At 44.1% G+C, this 19,797-nt stretch overlaps 4 protein-coding genes across 4 annotated transcripts in view; 2 read left to right on the top strand and 2 right to left on the bottom strand.

Moving 5' to 3' along the window:
- The window catches only part of LOC309549119 (uncharacterized protein), a 2,919,967-nt gene that overhangs the window by 351,038 nt on the left and 2,549,132 nt on the right, over nucleotides 1-19,797 (top strand). The window lies entirely within an intron of this gene.
- The window catches only part of LOC309549117 (uncharacterized protein), a 4,285,597-nt gene that overhangs the window by 1,827,329 nt on the left and 2,438,471 nt on the right, over nucleotides 1-19,797 (bottom strand).
- Nucleotides 1-19,797, bottom strand: part of LOC309549127 (uncharacterized protein) — a 193,389-nt gene that overhangs the window by 137,817 nt on the left and 35,775 nt on the right. The window lies entirely within an intron of this gene.
- Nucleotides 13,170-17,831, top strand: LOC309548684 (uncharacterized protein; the record flags this gene model as incomplete). Its single annotated transcript, XM_082248646.1, has 4 exons — nucleotides 13,170-13,307; nucleotides 13,434-13,578; nucleotides 15,125-15,724; nucleotides 17,791-17,831. 4 exons carry the CDS (start codon nucleotides 13,170-13,172, stop codon nucleotides 17,829-17,831), a joined length of 924 nt encoding a protein of 307 aa, XP_082104772.1.

The raw sequence follows: 19,797 nt of genomic DNA, 5'->3' as shown, positions 1-19,797 counted from the left end.
GGCTGCATATTGTAATGATTGCCCATTTGCTGCCTGTGTAGTGTAATAATTGCCCTTTGTAGGCCATGTATGGTCAGGATTAGAGATGGGCTGGGGCGTGGTTGAGTTTGCACGTGCCCGATCCCGCCAGGAAGCCGACACCGCAGTCTGCTAATCACAGGCAGTGAGACATTTACTGATCTGTGTAGCTGCGGATCGGGAAATGTCTCACTGCCTGTGATTAGCGGAGTGAAGTGTCGGCTTCCTGGCGCGATCGGGTATGTGTGAACTCGAACACGCCCGAGCCCATCTCTAGTCAGGATGGTCATTGTCTTGTCTATTTATTATCAGTGCTGTTTGTTTAGAGGAACATATTACTAGAATTTATCTCCAAAATGAAGAGAATGTTCCGGCCCCGAAAGTGTGTAAATGTTCTGCCCCTGAAGGGGTTAATCTAGGTTTCCACACTATATATGTGTGTATCATCATCTGCTGGAGATAAAAGACGTCACAGTGACTATGGAGGAAGAGACCGGACATGACGGGGGGTTACTGGGTGTAAATAGAAAATAAGATCTTATTACCTCATCTGCTGCCACCTTCAGCAACGTCTCCTCTTTACTTCCTCCCGACTCACCTCTCACCCTGTCTGTACCTGACATCACTTCCTGTCTGTATTCCATAGAGACTTTCTGTCTGGGTAGACGTGAGATCACCACCTTGTGGAGCTCAGAGGATCTGCAGCCCTGAGAAACATCTTGCAGTGTGAACATGGCCTTGTGCTGTGTATGTATGTACTGTAAACTGATCAGCCATAACATTATGACCACTGACAATTGAATAATATAGATCAGGGCTTCCCAAAAATTTTTGGGCCAAGACCCACTTCTGAATACAGTTATTTTTCGGGACCCCCTAGCTTGTAATTGAATATTGTCGTTTTTTTTGTTTATAGCACAAAAAAAAAAAAATCGCACAGGTGATCAAATATCACCAAAAGAAATCTCTATTTGTGGGAAAATAAGGACATAAATCTTATTTGGGTACAGCGTCACACGATCGCGCAATTGTCAGTTAAAGTAACAGTGGCGAATCTCAGAAAATGGTCTGGTCATTAACCTCCCTGGCGGTATTCCCGAGTGTGGCTCGGGGTTAATTTTGAGTACCAAAAGCGGTAACCCCAAGCTACACTCGGGATTACCCCACAATGTAATTCACCTTGCCTGGGCTCCCCCTCACTGTCTCTCCCCGCTCTGTGCATGGCCGATTGCCGGCACTTGCCTTCCGGTTCCCTCCCTGCGAGCATTGCGACGAAGGGGGGTTGAACTGGTGGCAAATTCAAAAGTGTAAATACACCAAATGAGATGATACAAAGCTGTGATCCTAACGGAATACACTGTATCATCCCATTTCACCACAAGATTTCACCTGGTGACTTTTCCAGTGCCCTGCCTGTGCTTTTCCAGTGCTTTGTGCCTGGAAAATAGAGAACGACCATGGCGTCCAAAAAGCGTTCTTTTTGCGTAAAAGCACTTTTAGACGAACTGGAAAACAGCGACAGCGAAATGGAGTTACTTGAAGAACTGAACGATAGCAATTCGTGGGAAAATTCGTCATCAGGTACGGAAAGTGAGGACAGCGACGATTCTGATGTCTCTTTCTGGCACATCGATGGTGGAATTTGGGAAGTATATCAAATGATTCTTCAGAATTACCAATGGAGCGTTGTGCCAGAAAGAGACATTAGGATTGTCGCTTTCGTCACTTTCCGTACCTGATGACCAATTTTCCCACGAATCACTATTGCTCAGTTCTTCAAGTAACTCAGTTTCACTGGCACTGTTTTCCAGTTCATCTAAAAGCGCTTTTACGCAAAAAGAATGCTTTTTGGACGCCATGGTCGTTCTCTATTTTACAGGCACAAAGAACTGGAAAAGCACAGGCAGGGCACTGGAAAAGTCACCAGGTGAAATCCTGTGGTGAAATGGCATCATACAGTGTAATCTGTTAGGATCACAGCTTTGTATCATCTCATTTGGTGTATTTACATTTTTGAATTTGCCGCCGGTTCCACCCCGCTGTGTCGCAACGCTCGCAGGGAAGGCAACCGGAAGACAGGTGCCGGCATCGGTCGAGCACACAGCAGGAATGCATTGGGGCTGGTTAGGGACATAAGGAGACTGAAGGCAAGACCAACATCCCTTAGTAAAATAGAAAAAAGGAGAACCCCCCCCCCCGGTGGGACTTTTAAGGTCTTCAATTAGAAGTATTGAATTTTGTATAAAAAATATAATTTTATTATAAAAACCACATAAATTGACATAAGAAAAATGGTACATATAACACATAGTTACATAGTTACATAGTTACATAGTTAGTGAGGCTGAAAAAAGACACAAGTCCATCCAGTTCAACCTATGATGTGTGTGTGTGTTTGCTAACCGTACATTGTATACCCCTGTATGTTGTGGTCTTTAAGGTGTCCATCCAATAGTTTTTTGAAACTATCAATGCTCCCTGCTGATACGACTGCTTGTGGAAGAGAATTCCACATCCTTACTACTCTTACAGTGAAGAACCCCTTACGCACTTTAAGGTTAAACCGCCTTTCCTCAAGTTTTAGTGAGTGGCCACGTGTCTTATTGTATTCCCTTACTCTGAATAGTTTGTTCCTTATGCTAGGGTCGCCAGTACAGTATTTGTACATTGATATCATATCCCCCCTCAATCGTCTCTTCTCCAGAGAGAATAAGTTCAGTGCTTGTAGTCTTTCCTCATAGCTGATGTCCTCCATTCCCCTAATTATTTTTGTTGCCCTTCTCTGGACTTTCTCCAGTTCCAGCACATCCTTCCTGAGGACCGGTGCCCAGAACTGGACAGCATACTCCAGATGTGGCCGGACCAGAGTTTTGTAGAGTGGAAGAATAATCTCTTTATTTCTGGAGTGAATCCCCTTTTTTATACAACCCAGTATTCTGTTGGCTTTGCTTGCAGCGGCTTGGCATTGCATGCCACTTCCAAGCCTGTTGTCTACCAGTACCCCCAGGTCCCTTTCCATCCTAGACTCACCCAGAGGTTCCCCCCCTAGTGAGTAGCTTGCTTTCTGGTTACTGGCCCCCAAGTGCATTACTTTACATTTTTCTACATTAAACCTCATCTGCCATGTAGTTGCCCACCCCGTTATTTTGTTCAGGTCTGCTTGCAAGATTTCCACATCCTGCATAGAAGATATTGGCATGCCTAATTTAGTATCATCTGCAAATACTGAGATTGTACTAGATATCCCCTCCTCTAGATCATTTATGAATAAATTAAACAGGATTGGTCCCAGGACAGAACCCTGGGGGACCCCACTTTCCACACCCGCCCAATCAGAGTACTCCCCATTAATCACCACCCTCTGGACTCTCCCCTGGAGCCAGTTCTCTATCCAGGTACTCACCTTATGGTCCATACCTACCTTCCTTAGTTTGTACAGTAAGCGTTTGTGGGGAACGGTGTCAAAGGCCTTTGCAAAGTCCAGATACACCACATCCACAGGCTTACCTTTATCTAAGTGGCAGCTCACTTCATCGTAGAAGGTTAATAGATTGGTTTGGCATGAACGATTTTTCATGAATCCATGCTGATTACTACTTATAATACCGTTTTCATTACTAAAGTCTTGTATGTGGTCCCTTATCATCCCCTCCAAAATTTTGCAGACTACTGATGTTAGGCTGACCGGCCTATAGTTACCCGGGATATATCTCGGCCCCTTTTTAAATATTGGTACCACGTTGGCTTTTTTCCAATCAGCTGGCACCATACCTGTCTGTAAACTATCCTTAAAGATCAAGAATAATGGTCTGGCAATCACCTGGCTGAGCTCATTAAGAACCCTTGGGTGCAAGCCATCCGGTCCCGGGGATTTATTTATGTTAAGTTTCTCTAGTTTAGCTCTAAGTCTATCCTCTGTTAGCCATGGCGGCACTTCCTGAGGTGTATTATTTAGTTCGGCCTTACAAGCTGGGTTCGTGTAGCCCCCCGATTCCTTTGTGAAGACTGAAGAAAAGAAATTATTTAACACTTCCGCCTTTTCTCTGTCCTCTGTGGCCATTTTTCCTTTATCATCTTTTATGGGGCCAATGTGTTCTGGCCTCGCTTTCTTACTGTTTATATACTTAAAGAACTTCTTGGGGTTCTTTTTACTCTCCTCCGCTATATGTCTCTCGTGTTCTATTTTAGCCGCCCTGATTTCATCTTTACATTTCTTATTACACTCTTTGTAGTGCTTAAATGCTGCCAATGACCCCTCAGTCTTGTATTTTTTGAAGGCCTTTTCTTTAGCTCTAATATACATTTTTATGTTGGAGTTTAGCCACCCAGGGTTTAGTTTTGCTCTTTTAAATTTATTTCCCTGTGGAATGCACTGGCCCACCCCCTTGTTAAGTATGCTCTTGAAGCACTCCCATTTTTCCTCCGTGTTCTTTGTTCCCAGGGTTCTATCCCATTTGATATTTTCTAGCAGCGAGCGCAGTTTAGGGAAATTGGCTCTTTTGAAATTCAGTGTCCTTATATTACCCTTGTGTTTCCTATTACTGTAATTAATACTGAAACCAATTGACCTATGGTCACTGTTCCCTAAGTTGTCCCGTATTTCTATATCCGTGAGCAGGTCTGTATTGTTGGTAATCAGTAGGTCAAGTACCGCATTGTTTCTTGTCGGTGCATTCACCATCTGACCCATGAAATTGTCCTGCAAAACATTTAGGAACTGCCTAGCCTTGGCTGAATGCGCGGTTCCTTCTGCCCAGTCTATATCAGGATAATTAAAGTCCCCCATTATAATGACATTTCCACACATAGAGAATACGGGTGGCTAGCCCAAAAAAGACATCATCATATTATTATTATTATTATATAGGATTTATATAGTGCCAACAGTTTGCGCAGCACTTTACAGTGTGGGGGAAGACAATACAGTTACAGGACAATTCAATACAGGAGGAATCAGACGTCCCTGCTCGTTAGAGCTTACAATCTAGAAGGGAGGGTCAAGTGAAACAAAAGACAGTAACCGAGGGGGATGGGCTGATGGATAAAATGGAGGTTGAGTTGTTAGGTGTGGGTAGGATAGGCTTCTCTGAAGAGGAGGGTTTTCAGAAATCGTCTAAAAGCTAATAGAGTACAATCATATGGTTACAGTTGAGACTGAGAGCAGGTACATAATAATAACCCATATAATAATACACCCGACGCGTTTCTGGATAAACTTTTCCTTCTTCAGGGGTGTTATGAAGTATATTTGTGATGTACACCGTACCTCTAAGAACATAGAGAAAAACACAGTTAACACAGAATGCATGTACAGTTAATGTATCCATGCTGCTGAAGCCACAGCATTTGAACTCATGTAATATACTGTTATTCACATGATAACGATGAGTCTAGATTTGTAGCCAAATAATTAAAAGAAAACATGGGCTGTCCAACCTCTGCAAAAGGAAAGAGAGGAAATTCATGATCCCAGTCCTCCCCACAGGAGAACAGGCGCCGTGGGAAACCAGCAAGACCAAACGGCGGAGCACAGACACAAAGGTGAGAAGTACTGCTTGACTTGGGTCAGGGTACTGTTATTAAAAAAAAGGGAGGGGAATGAATAAATAATGAGGAATGTAGTATCCACATATATATGCAAAAATAAAGCTAGCATTGTGTACATACATGTAAGCACATGTATAAATGAAGTACACATGCACCTATATGAATACAATGTACACATGCATATGCAAAGATATACCCTCCTGTGGGTAGTATCATAGGGCCCCTCAAAAAATAAAAGATATATTCACCCATAAGATACACTAAAAATGACAGCCATAATGGTAACGGGACAAAGTGGGGGAAAGGATAATCGTACTAGATATTATGTCAACACCATTTGTATTCTGAAAAGCATGAGGCAATGGCAAATTATGCACAGCCCATATAGAATAGTAGAAATCCCAATAAATCTCAAAGGAGGAGGAGGGAAAAGAAAAAAAGGGGAAACCAGAGCGTACTAAAATGGTCTGGTTCCACATTTCCAAAGTATATTCAATAATAATATACCAGAACCAATGGTAATTAGGATATATGGTAACAAAAAAGGTCCGCATAATAACAACATATAGAGCTCTAGCCCAGCATGTATTGAAAGACTGCTACAAGACGAAAGCATACCTATGGTGGGTATAATGTGTACCGAGCTCACAGGCCGCACAGACAGCAACACGTCAGACACTCCAACCCGGAAGAAGGAAGTGTTGCCTATAGGGGAAACGCCGTGATTTAAATAGGGCGCCCTAGGATAATTGGTACGGGTGCCCTGGATGGCCATAATAGGCTCACTCGCTGGTGGATAATAGGCGTAAAGGAGAGAGAAGTGGTGGCGGTGTTCCGTGAAAAAACCATACCCGTGAAAATTCCCTACCCTCGTCACTTCCGGTGCACCTACGTCATTGAACAGCTGAGCAGCTTACTAGTGCGCATGCTCGGAGCTCCGGAGGGTAGGGAATTTTCACGGGTAGTGTTTTGTAATGTTACACCGCATCAGCTGTTGCCGCTGCAACATGCAATCATCTCGGCTCATACCCCTGTCACTTCCCTGATCTCGGCTACTAAATGTAAAAGCGGCGGCGGGTCTATGAAAATATAAATCACGGAGCCGAGATCTCCGTCATTTATATTTTCATACACCCGCCACTTTTACATTTAGTAGCCGAGATCAGGGAAGTGACAGGGGTAGGAGCGGAGATGATTGCATGTTGCAGCAGAGATGATTTACTGTACCTGCGGAACAGCTGATGCGGTGTTACGTTAGAAAACCCTACCCCGTGAGAATTCCCTACCCTCCGGAGCTCTGAGCATGCACAGTGGGAAGCGGCTCAGCTGTTCAATGACGTATGTGAAGAGGAAGTGACGAGGGTAGGAAATTTTCACGGGTAGGGTTTTTTCACGGAACAGCGGCTTGAGAGTGACGCACGAGTCATCACCGGAAATTACGTGCCGGGACCGGAAAGCGTCCATGCAACAAATTGGTCCCTGTGCGGATGGTGCGGAGCCCCACCAAGAGGCGGGACCGAGAGCCGCATCACTCGCATGCCAGCGCGGGGGGAGCCCAGAAAAGGCGGTGAAAGGGGAACCCACAATAACCCGCCGTGAACACAGGTCCAAAAAGGATGGATCAGGCTGAACCACAATAGAGTGTGGATGGCCTGTGTGCACTGGGTGAATCCTGCTGCGCCATATACACATGGGGATATGTCAGGAAAACATGAATGATGCAAGAGATAAAGATATATAAGTACATATATATATATAATGGGTTGGAAAGACTCCAGCACAACAAAGATATAGGCAAAACACCATAAAATAATATATACATTTGTACAAAACATGAATTGATCCGAATTCAAGGGCAGCCTAAGAGAAAAAAATAGTGAAGAAATGGACAACAGTCAAATGAGTGATTACTGATGAAAGGTAAGTAAGAATAGAACGAAAGAGGTAGGATGGCATCATTCTAACAACGAGAGCAAGCAACTATATAAACATAGTAGGCTCACCCCCCCCCCCCCCCATGTGAACAGCATTGGTAGATAGAAATGGATAGAACCAATTTAACCTTATTTGGACATAATTTAGTTTGTCCCAGCCCCCTGATGAATAACCCTCCAAAAAGGGTCTAAAGTTCATTGCCTCATTAGGTTCAGGAGGGGGGTTGCAAATTTAATTTTAGGGAATTTACCTGCATGTGCAGCTGTGACGTGTCGTCCCACCGGGAGGTCTGGATCGCACTCCTTCATGGTTAACACATGACGGTAGGCTCTTTTCCAGAATTCTTGTATTGTCTTACCTACATAGAAACTACCACACTCACAGGCCAATAGGTATTTCACACCCGATGTTTTGCAGTTGGCATAATGTTTATATTTAAAGAAGAACCCATTCGGAAGTAATATTTTTCTGTCAGTCCACATCGGAAGGTGCCAGGATATTTGCATAGGTCAGCACGTCTATCTTCTTTAAATTCACTGTGTACCAAGTAATCCCTGACTGATTTGGCCCTCCTATATGTAATTGCTGGTTTGTCTGTTACTAGAGGGCCAATCTGGCAGTGGCGTCTCCAGCTTTCATTTTTAGGGGGGGGCACATGGGGGGACAGGGACAAAAGTAGGGGGGCCAACTATAAAATGCGATTTTATATTATATATATATATATATATATTTACATACACTGTATATTTCAATAATAGAATGCACTCCAGAGGACTTGTTACAAATTCACCTTTGTTTAATTTGTGCAATATACAATACACTTGAGCGTCAACTTTTCAATCTAACTAGAGACTTTCATCAAGATGCTAAAAAGTCCCTTAGACATACTTCAGAGAAGGAAGCTGGAGAGTCCCTTTAACATGACCAATAGACAGAAATTTGCATTAGGAACAGGGCCGGTGCTCCCACTAGGCGAACAAGGCAGCTGCCTAGGGCGCACTGCCGCCTAGGGCTTAGCCATACCTCCCACTCCCAAGCATCCCTAAATCCCGGAATGCTCGCGGTGGTGCGGGCGGCTTGGTTCCACACAAGGCAGCTGGTCTCTCTCCCCAGCTGTCTGTGTCAGTGCAGAGAGCGGCGAGCACTGAACCCGCCCCTCCCCCTCCCTGTGTGTTTCCTGTACACAGAGGAGGCGGGGAGCAGCTCACCACTCTCTGCAACAGCGCCGCTCTGATCTGAGGTCTGTGATGTTTATAACGAATACAAACTTGAAAGGGGGGTGTATGGAGATGGAGGGGTGTATGGAGATGGGGGGATGTATGTCATCTTCCTAGTGAGGATATGGATGACGTACTGGAGGAAGGTGCAGAGGATTTCTCTCCCCCACATTGTCATTATAATGAAGAAGGACCTTCACACAACATGCTTGCTAACGTTGAAAAGCTCATTTCCTCTGTCTGCAAAATCCTTGACATTATACCAATGAGAAGAAGATTGGGATTCTGGCACTCCAAATGGTTTATGTCTCTACAAATAAGCAGATGCTTAGAGGGGGGGTGCGGACATTATTCTCCTGTATTAAACCACTTCCCGCCCAACGACCTCATATGACATCATGGACTTTGAGTGAAGATATCTGGATGATGGGTGGAGCTACAGGCATCATTCACATATCTTCTTATTCTGCCGGTGATTCCCTGCACCATAAAACCAATCATATGGGCTGTTCAGCCGCTTGATTGTTTTTACAGGCTCCGCCCTCCAGAAAGTAAAAAATATTGTTTTCCTTTTTAAAATTGTCGGTCATTTTTTGATTATAGCGCAAAAAATAAAAAAACACAGAGGTGATCAAATAACCCCCAAAAGAAAGCTCTATTTGTAGGAAAAAAAGGACATCGATTTTATTTGGGTACAGCTTTGCACGACCGCAAAATTTTCAATTAAAATAATGCAAAAAATGGCCTGGTCATGAAGGGGGGTACATTTTCCGGGGCTGAAGTTGTTAACTGCCAATTGCGCGGTCGTGCAGCGCTGTACCCAAATAATATCAATGTCCTTTTTTTCCCCACAAATAGAGATTTCTTTTGGGGGTATTTAATCACCTCTGCGGTTTTTCATTTTTGCGCTATAAACAAAAAATGCTATAAAACATCCAATAAAAATGTAAAAAAAAATAATTTCTTCATCAATTTATGCCAATATGTATTCTGCTACATGTTTTTGTTTAAAATAAATCTCAATAAGCGTATTTTAATTGGTTTGCACAAAAAAATTCTTGTCTATAAACTATGGGATATATTTATGGAATTTTTATTTTTTTTCTAGTAATAGCGGCGATCGGTGACTTACAGCGGGACTTTATTGCGGCGGACAAAATCAGACACTAACTGACACTTTGTGGGAACCAGTGACACCAATACAGTGATCTGTGCTAAAAATATGCACTGTCACTGTACTAATGACACTGGCTGGGAAGGGGCGATCAAAGGGTTAAATGTGTGCCTAGCCAGTGTTTTTGTATTGGGGGAGGTGCTTTTACTAGGGGAAGGCATGGATCAGTGCCTCTGCTTTGCAGGAACACAGGATCTATGCCTTCCCTACTGACAGAACGGCAATCTGCCTTGTTTACATAGACGGATTGCCATTCTGCCTGTGTACCGAACGATCAGCGGGTGCCAGCGGACATCGCACCTGCGGGACCTGCTGTGTAGAATCACAGTGGTAGTGAGCCACCGGCACGCTACCTGGAAGTGCAGGATCACGTTTATATACGTGGTTCTGAGCAGCACGGCTGCCCTGTAGCAATAAAACTGCTATCCGGAGGTTGGAAAGTGGTAAAGACTTTTTTCACACCCCCAAATTTTGAGTCCCCCAAATATACATTCCAGGCTCTGAATCTAGTAGGTGTTTAAAGCAAAGAAACAAAACAAAAAAAAAAACTGTGTGAGGTCAGCCAGGAAGTAAATACAAAACTGTTAACCCGAGCATGCAGCCTGCCTGGCCAGGAAAGGGGGGGGGGGGTTGAACGTTTGATGGTAATAGGCAGTAATATATCCCCCCCCCCCCTTGGTGAGAGTGGAGATGACCCATCTATAAGGACATGCAGTACATACACACACAGCACAAGGCCGTGTTCACACTAGGAGACGTTTCTCGGGGCTGCAGTTCCTCTGAGCTCCACAAGGTGGTGATCTCACTTCTACCCAGACAGGAAGTCTCTATGGAAGACAGGAAGTGATGTCAGGTACAGACAGGAAGTGATGCCAGATACAGACACAAGTTCCATGTGGCACAAAGGAAAGAGGAGACATTGCTGGAGGTGGCAGCAGAGGAGGTAATAAGAACTTATTTTCTATTTATGTCCAGTAACCCCCCCCCCCCCGTCATGTCCGTCCTCTTCCTTCATAGTCACTGTGACCTCTTTTGTCTCCAGCAGATGATGATACACAAATATATAGTGTGGAAAGCCAGATCAACCCCTTCAGGGTCGAAAAATTCTCTTCATTATGGAGATTTGTCACCTTTCCCACCAATCATCTTCTCACCTTAGCAGTCTCTTGTAACGAGGGATGAGATTCGGGTTCTCCTGAAATTTGCCCTTTCACACCCTTCCTCTGAAGATACAAATATCTCCATGCTTCACTACATTAACCATGTGTCTACCCCTCCTGTAGGCCCAGTATCGGCATGGTGGATGGAGTGGAGGGTGATCAGTTCTCAGATCTCTTCTCTGGTGAATGCATGCTGAAGAGATGAGCATTTCATCACTTCCAGGTTTAGTGCCATTGTTCCCAGTCACTGTGGTCAGGAATGAAGCTGGTTGATCCCGATCTGTACTTCATGAGCTTCACTGGGTTCCATAGGTGACTTTGGAGGTCTAATAGACCCCTAATGTCTCCTTAAAGAGGACCTGTCATTTATATTATGCTGTCACAAAGGGGGGTATTGGCCGCACACTAGAGTGAGAGCAATGATTCTGGGGCCGTTATTACCGGGTTTCTCTAAACGAATGACCTGTAGGAGCTTTTACAGCGTTGTCTTTGCACCATGTTGGGTAGTGAATTTAGTTACCATTTCATGGGGACACACAGTTTTAAGGGCTGACCTAATTGTGTGTGTGTGTGGGGAGCGCTTTTTTTTTACAAGTTTAAAATACAGATTTTATTGTGTGTGAAAATGTTATTTTGTTTAAAGCCCCTCTCTGGGGAAACAAAAAATGACCCAAACCCAAATGAGCATTTAACCCTCGTATAATGGGGGCAGCCCCACTTCAAGGGTTACATGGTCATTTTGGTGTAGGGAACCAGTAAAAACACTTTTACTTATCTGACCCCACAATACCGGCACTCTATCCTCTACTCCCCTACACTCTGGCAGTGGACTGTCCCTCCTCCTGTCCAATCACGGGCTTTGGGCTCTGCTTTGGTCTTGATGGTCTCAGAGAACCTGTGACCACTCTTTATAAAAAGATCCCCCTAATTAACCCAATCTACATGTTCCAATTCCCAACGGGGGCAACCCGCCTATAACCCCTTATATTCCCATCCTAATATTGTCCAACCAATGCAATCCAGATAATTCTTCATTATCCATCTACAGAGAAACCCGCATAGATCACATGACCACGCCAATGAGGATGGAGGAGGATCAGAGTCACATGACTGAGAGGTTATTAAGCCACACCCTGGAGATCATCTACCTGCTGATCGGAGAGGTGAGGAGGATTCTGTGAGGTCACATGACATTACTCTTATCTCTATTAATAAAACACAGACCTGACCGGAGAGGTGAGGAGGATTCTGGGAGGTCACATGACATCACTCTTATCTAGTCTGGTCAATAGACCATGTTCTTATTGTAGACATGTAGATGATGTCAGATGATTGATATCGGTTTATCTTTCTCCTGATCTGTAGGATTGTGTTGTAGTGAAGGAGTCTAGTGGAAAGTCAATCTCAGGGGGATGGAGCAGGACCCAGAGCCCCACCATGGTGCCTCCAACTCGTTCTCTGATGCCTGAGAGGAACAAAGAGCAGCAGATTCTGGAACTGACCACCATGATGGTCCATCTGCTGACAGGAGAGGTGAGCGGTGCTGGGAATTCTGGGACATTATCCAGTAATAGACAAGGGTTGTGTCTGGATGGTGACTGTATCATGGTGTGTGTCAGGTTCCTATAAGGTGTCAGGATGTCACTGTCTATTTCTCCATGGAGGAGTGGGAGTATTTAGAAGGACACAAGGATCTCTACAAGGATGTCATGATGGAGAATCAGCCGCCCCTCACATCACCGGGTAAGAGGAGACTTTATTGTAAAGGAGAGAGCAGTACGGAGGATCCACCTAGATCCCCCATCATCTGATAAACACATAGAAACAATGTATTCAGTCAGTGTGTGTGTTTCCTACAGATGGATACAGTAATGGGAACCCACCAGAGAGATGTCCCCGTCCTCTGTATTCCCGGGATTCCACACAGGAAGGTCACACCATCCCCCGCCATCATCAGGTAGAGGAGGAACAATCACTGATAGTATCATTAGGATCTGTACATTATCTGCATTGTTACCATTGATGTCATTTTTATTATATATTCAGAGTGGAAATCTGAGAGATTCTAAAGTTGAGGTTAAAGAAAAGATAAAAGAGGAGGATGATGAGGATGGGGAGATGGAGGAATCAGAGTTTCTAAAGGAACTCAAAGATCTGTACCAGGACACCACGGAGGAGTCACCAGAGAGATGTCCCCGTCCTCTGTATTCCCGGGATTCCACACAGGAAGGTCACACCATCCCTCAATGTTACAAGGTTGGTGGATTGGAGCATCTAGAAAATGGACTTCTGGAGAGGATGTTTTTTTTTTTTTTTTAATAATATCACACTATTAAAGCTTATAACTTTCCGATGATATTCTCTCTCATTTTCTTGGTTTAGAGTGGAGATCCAATCGATATAGAATTTGAGGTTAAAGCAGAAGAAGAAGAAGAGAGGTATGTGAGGGATGATCAGCAGTCTATGGAGGAGGATGGAATAACGGGGACATGTAAGGAGGAGGACACTCCTACAGAGATCAGCACAGGTGGGTCATTAGCACTAAATACATACATGACATAAATACATGTAATCCACCACTGATTACTGAATACCAATATGAGGAGTCCTGACCCCTGCACTATATACTCTATGTTGTACATTACATACTCCTGACTTCTGCTCTCTCCCCTCTACCCACTGCTATATATACACATAATATGGATTCTCTTTGTTATGCCCTTTTCCTACCAGCTGGACATTTTATATCTGATGAAAAAATCAAATGAAAATAAATTTCTTCCCCCAAATCTGTAGACAATAAGTGGGAAATAATAATCCAATCTGTGCGATATCACCGCACCGTGTAACAATCAGACTTAAAAGGATAAGAAATGTGAGTCATGTGACACGTGTCATCAGTCAGGGCCAATATAAATGATAAAGTGCGAGTGCAGAAATTGCAGAGGAGAAAGGTGCTGGTGGTCACTTCCACTCACCTTACCATCTGACTCCTGTGTTACCAGCGAGTCCCACAGATCCCTTCCCCCTCTAGGGATATCACTCACTCCTCTCCTCCTTCCTCTTCCTCTATGGTATATATGGGGGGGGGGGAGGGTAGAAAATGACACCCCTCTAGTGCTCTCCGTCTATCTGCTTTATTCAACATTAAAATCCAAGATGATAGAATTACAAAGCTGGGACTTGAGCAGTGCGGACTAAACAAGCTTCACAATGTGATCCTTCACTCAGATACCCCTTCCCTGGGATGTCCGAGATGGGACGTCCCTGCGCAGGCTCCGCCCATATTTTCTACCCCCCCCCCCCCCATATATACCGTGGAGGAGAGGAGGGAAATTATTTCCCACTTATTGTCTACAGATTTGGGGGAAGAAATTTATTTTGATTTTTTTATTTGTTTTTGTGTTTAGTGAAAGAAACTTTCTGAATGTGAGCTGCCATTGGGTGAATGTTTCTGTGAATATTTATACACCATTCTTTACACTACATGATTGTACCGATGTATTATTTATTTTATATCACATTTTATATCTGATGATCTGATTGGAGGACAGACTTTTACATGTTGGTAATAATGTGATAACTTCCTCCAACTTTGGAACCTTAAACAGAATGTAATAATGAGGGAGGAGTCAGTAACCCAATGATGTTGGTCTTCAGGATCAGTCCGGTCTTCATCTTGGTTGTTCTCCCCCCATCCTCACTCTCTGACCTTTGGTGGGACTCAGCCCCGCTGTTATTCATGACTAAATCATGGACTAAATAAGGAAGTGCAGGACTTCTTGTGTTGGGAAGATGGCAATGAGTGATAGAGGGGGGAGGGGACACTCGTTCTATAATCCCCTCATCACTGTCACTCCTATAAAATACAATTCTCATTGTTTCCTCACTCTCTGACTAAGGTCCATGAATAAAGAAATGAACTGGTAGGAGATCAGAGGACCCATTTTCTAGTTACCTTGAGGAGGAATTGTAAGATCCTCAGAGACAAAGCTGCCTGATGTGGGCGGAGTCCTGGTTTAGGGGAACCAAACTGCTGATATCTAGTAATAATCTTTGTATTTCTATTTTAGTAGATGGACGGGAGATGAGGAAAACCTCTGAGGATTGTCTCACTTTGTCTCCAGACTGTAAAGTAGAAGATGAGGACATCACACAGTATAGTCCAGGAGAAAACCCGGCTACCTCAAATGTCCATCCGGCACCACACAGTGTAGATGGACCATCGTATTCCTCTAATCCTGAGGAACCTCAGACTGTGAGGGACGGTGCCGGACCATCGTATTCCTCTTATCATGAGGAACCTCAGACTGTGAGGGACGGTGCCGTCCTTCCAACAGATAAGAGGTTCTCCTGTTCTGAGTGCGGGAAGAGTTTCCGTTTGAAAGGCAATCTTAATATGCATAAAAGATCTCACACTGGTGAGAAGCCGTATTCCTGTCCTGAGTGCGGAAAATGTTTTTCACAGAAATCCGCTCTTTCCACACATCAGAGATTGCACACAGGTGAGAAGCCGTTTTCCTGTCCTGAGTGCGGGAAATGTTTTTCAAGAAAGTCCCAATTTTACAGACATCAGAGATTTCACACAGGTGAGAAGCCGTATTCCTGTCCTGAGTGCGGGAAATGTTTTGCAGAGATCTCCTCTCTTTCTACACATCAGAGATCGCACACTGGTGAGAAGCCGTATTCCTGTCCTGAGTGCGGGAAATGTTTTGCACAGAAGTCCTATGTTTCCACACATCAGAGATCGCACACTGGTGAGAAGCCATATTCCTGTCCTGAGTGCGGGAAATGTTTTGCACAGAAGTCCTATCTTTCCACACATCAGAGATCGCACACGGGTGAGAAGCCGTATTCCTGTCCTGAGTGCGGGAAATGTTTTGCACAGAAGTCCTATCTATTCACACATCAGAGATCGCACACTGGTGAGAAGCCGTATTCTTGTCCTGAGTGCGGAAAATGTTTTGCACAGAAGTCCTATCTTTCCACACATCAGAGATTGCACACTGGTGAGAAGCCGTATTCCTGTCCTGAGTGCAGGAAATGTTTTGCAGAGATGTCCGCTCTTTCTACACATCAGAGATCGCATACTGGTGAGAATCCGTATTCCTGTCCTGAGTGCGGGAAATGTTTTTCATGCAAGTCTGCTCTTTCCACGCATCAGAGATCGCACACTGGTGAGAAGCCGTATTCCTGTCCTGAGTGTGGGAAATGTTTTTCAGTCAAGTCCTATCTTTCCACACATCAGAGATTGCACACCGGTGAGAAGCCGTATTCCTGTCCTGAGTGCTGGAAATGTTTTACACAGAAGGGCAATCTTTCCACACATCAGAAATCTCACAAGGGGGAAAAGCCGTATTCTTGTCCTGAGTGAGGAAAATGTTCCTCACTGAAGTTCTGTCTTCCTGTACATCAGGGGTCCCACACAACCCTGGAGGTGTATTAGTGCCTTGAGTGTGGGAAATGTCTTCTATATGAATGTTGGTGGACATGTGGGGAAGAAGCACACCCTGATATACACCTCAGATATACTCCATGGCTGATCTTCATCATGTAAGAAACGCTTCATAAGGAGATCAGAGATCACCAGAGACATGGATGAAGTGTTGTCCTGTGTTGGCCATTGATAGCAGGAGAAAAATAAAAATGGAGTCCTTACCTTTCATTGGCTACATTTTGTGCGGGAAGATTTCACAAACACTTACAGATCTGGTTGTTATAAATGTGTTGATGAAATGTGACCCGCATTCCCCCAGTCATGGTGAATTGGGATTTCCTATAATGGTCAGTTCCATCTAGTGGCCATAATGTGCTTTCCTGACAGAGGTCCATGGCAGCATACTTTTGGGTAGCCCCGTCCTAGTTCCTCCCCCATAAGACCCCACCCCATAAATGTTCAGGATAAGCCAATGGCTGCGTTCCTTTTTTGTCCTCCTCACTTATAGGACCATTTTTGTATGAAGTGATGGAGACAAGGGCCTCTTCCCCACAATTGTGGCCTGTGCTTGTGGGGGTCTGCAGGCAGGGGACTTGTCGTAATCTGAAAGACCCTTTTACCAAGGGGGCCCCCAGATCCCACCCCCCATGTAAATAAATATCTGGAACATATTGCCTGTACCTATTCACCAAAAAAGTATCAAAAAGTAATAAAAACACACAATTCTTAAAAAATCCTTTATTAAAAAATAACTACTGCAGGTTCCTCCTCCATTTGACATTTCTTACATAGGTAAGGGGCGGTAAGTATATCTAAGAGATATACTTACCCTACAGGTAGGCTGAAACCTACATTATTAAAGATAAGAGTACACTAACTATGAGTCATAAACAAGATGGGCTTTGATCATATACCTAGGTGACCCCTATAGAGAGAGACACCCACATATTATGGGAGTATAAACTCCATCTGGTGTATACCAACCTGCTATCCTCATAAAGTGATTATCCTTCCTCCTTTCTGTATAAATAGATATAGAATAGAGAATGTAATTACTCCTCACACTACTACACATATATATTTTATCTTGTACCTAGGATCATCAGGACCGATACCTATATATACAACACATTTTGGTCCAATTTTCCCCCCTGTGTCCGCCCCAGGTTGGGTCAATTTGTTGGAGGTTGGAAGGAAGGCCGTGTGCTATTAAGCCATGTTTGTATTTATTATGATGTAAATAAATACAGATTATGTTCTATGCGTATGAAACACTAATATTGAGTCTGTTTATTTTAAGAGAAAACATTCTGTACATCTTCATGGTCCTGATGGTTGTGTGAAACGCGTAGACCAGTGAAGAGAGGAAATATCTATACCTACACGAACCTTATGATATATAGCAACTTATCCTTATATATGTATGATGTACATGAGTGAAATTAGTAGGAGACATTGATCTCCTGTGTACGAGCTGAGCTCAGTTCAGGGCTAGTTTTGTCATTTTATTGAGATCTGGTTTTAGATAAATCAATAAATGTTATTTTAGGATAAATCCATGTAGTGGTTATCTGTCTCATGCTGTGCCCTTAAAGTCCACACATATGACAGTGGTTCCTTGTGATCATCTGTAGTTTCGCATTTTTTTTGGATAAGAGAAGGGATTTAGTAGGATACTCCAAATAACTATTCACAGGTGAGGACAACTCTCTCAATAGAACTGTAATGCAGATCATCTGCAGGACCATATAGCACCTATATGGGATGAACAAGTCCCTTTGTAGGTGAAGGAACTCAGTGAACCTTGCCTCTTCAAGACACTAGCCAGTGTGTCCTTTAGCTTGCACCCAGTAACTGACTTCTAACACCCAGAGGAGCATCTAACAGCACAAGTCCCAAGGATCCCCTGCGGGGGGGGGGCGGGCACTATACTCGCAAGGCTCTTGGAGCACACATACACCAGTCTTCCTCAGTAGTACCAGACAGGATCCGCAGGCATCCTCCCTCAGTCAGCCCTCGTAAGGACCAATGGGTTACAACTTCAATGTTTTAGGCCCTCAGGTCGCCCACCCAAGGCCGCATGGCAGCCTCTGCAAGGGAGAGGCAGCAGCCCCCTCCCCACCTAGACCTCTCTCCCTAGAGGTAGACTGGACTGGACTACGAGCCCATGTGTTCTTCAGATATAAATACAGGTACCCAGCATGCCTTGGAGCACATCCCCTTCTAATTGGCCAGGGCTGTACAGACATCCATGCTCTCATCTGCCAGGCTTCCATCCACTGTCCAATATACTCCATGGCTATTGGATCAGTATGAATCATCAAGACAGCATGAGCTGTGTCCCTGTTAGGTAGAGAAACCAAAAACTATATCCCCTCATTCTAGCACCTACCTAGGAGGGCGCTACATCTGTATGGCAGGGTCTGTTTGATTATTCACCTGCTGGAATGGTGCTCTGATGTGAGAAGCTGCAGTGTCAGTATTCCTTTAGCAGTAATTAACTCCTTACGGGTTTTTCTCACCCAGCAAACAGAAACAACTGTTACACTGTCTTTTTTGACAGCTTAGGAGACTTTAGCAGCCGTAGTTTGAATTGCGATTTAAAAAAAAAAAAAAATTACTACATAGCTAGAGTAGCAATTATATATGTTATAATATCCTTATTTTTTTTCAAACAATATGGAGTTTTCCTTTGCACCGTGTCTGTTTATCATGGATTTATTTCCTACTGTGACAGGTCCTTGTGCTGCTGCAGCCTAATCCCTCTATGCTGTGGCTGCTCTATGCAGGCTATAGCTGAAGGGGGGCAGCGTCTTCCTTACTCATACTGTTCCTGGATTGTCAGCCCTTCTGCAGGCCTCATAAAGCTGGTGTATGGGAAGCTGACTAATGGACACTATCTATTAAGCCTCTCCAGATCTGCATGAATTATGTACACCGTAGACTGGGCCTTTGGTGCTTGACAGGCAAAACCCTGTATAAATTTCCTACTTTGTTCAGACATCCAGGGAGGAAGATTACCTCTACCAACAGGTTGCCACAGGTAGTCAAGACACTCTAAAGGAGTCTGTTACAACTCTCCCTGTGCAAGGAGTCTCAACTCTGACCATGGCAAGCTTTTCCCTTGCAGGACCAGTCACCTGACCAATTTAACCCTCTTCAAACAATTCCTAATAGGAATATGAGGATGGTCTATAAGCAGGTTTTTGTACCGCCCTTCCTGCAGAGATAACTGCAATGCAAGTATTTTTAGCACTTCCAAAGGAGTGCATTGCCTTTTTCCCTATGATGTTTAATCTAGAAGCTCAT

Source organism: Pelophylax lessonae (genome assembly GCF_965119305.1).
Source record: "Pelophylax lessonae genome assembly, chromosome: 3".
Classification (NCBI taxonomy): Eukaryota; Metazoa; Chordata; class Amphibia; order Anura; family Ranidae; genus Pelophylax; species Pelophylax lessonae.
Note: the sequence above shows the minus strand (reverse complement) of the source record. Positions and strands in the feature narration are given on the sequence as shown.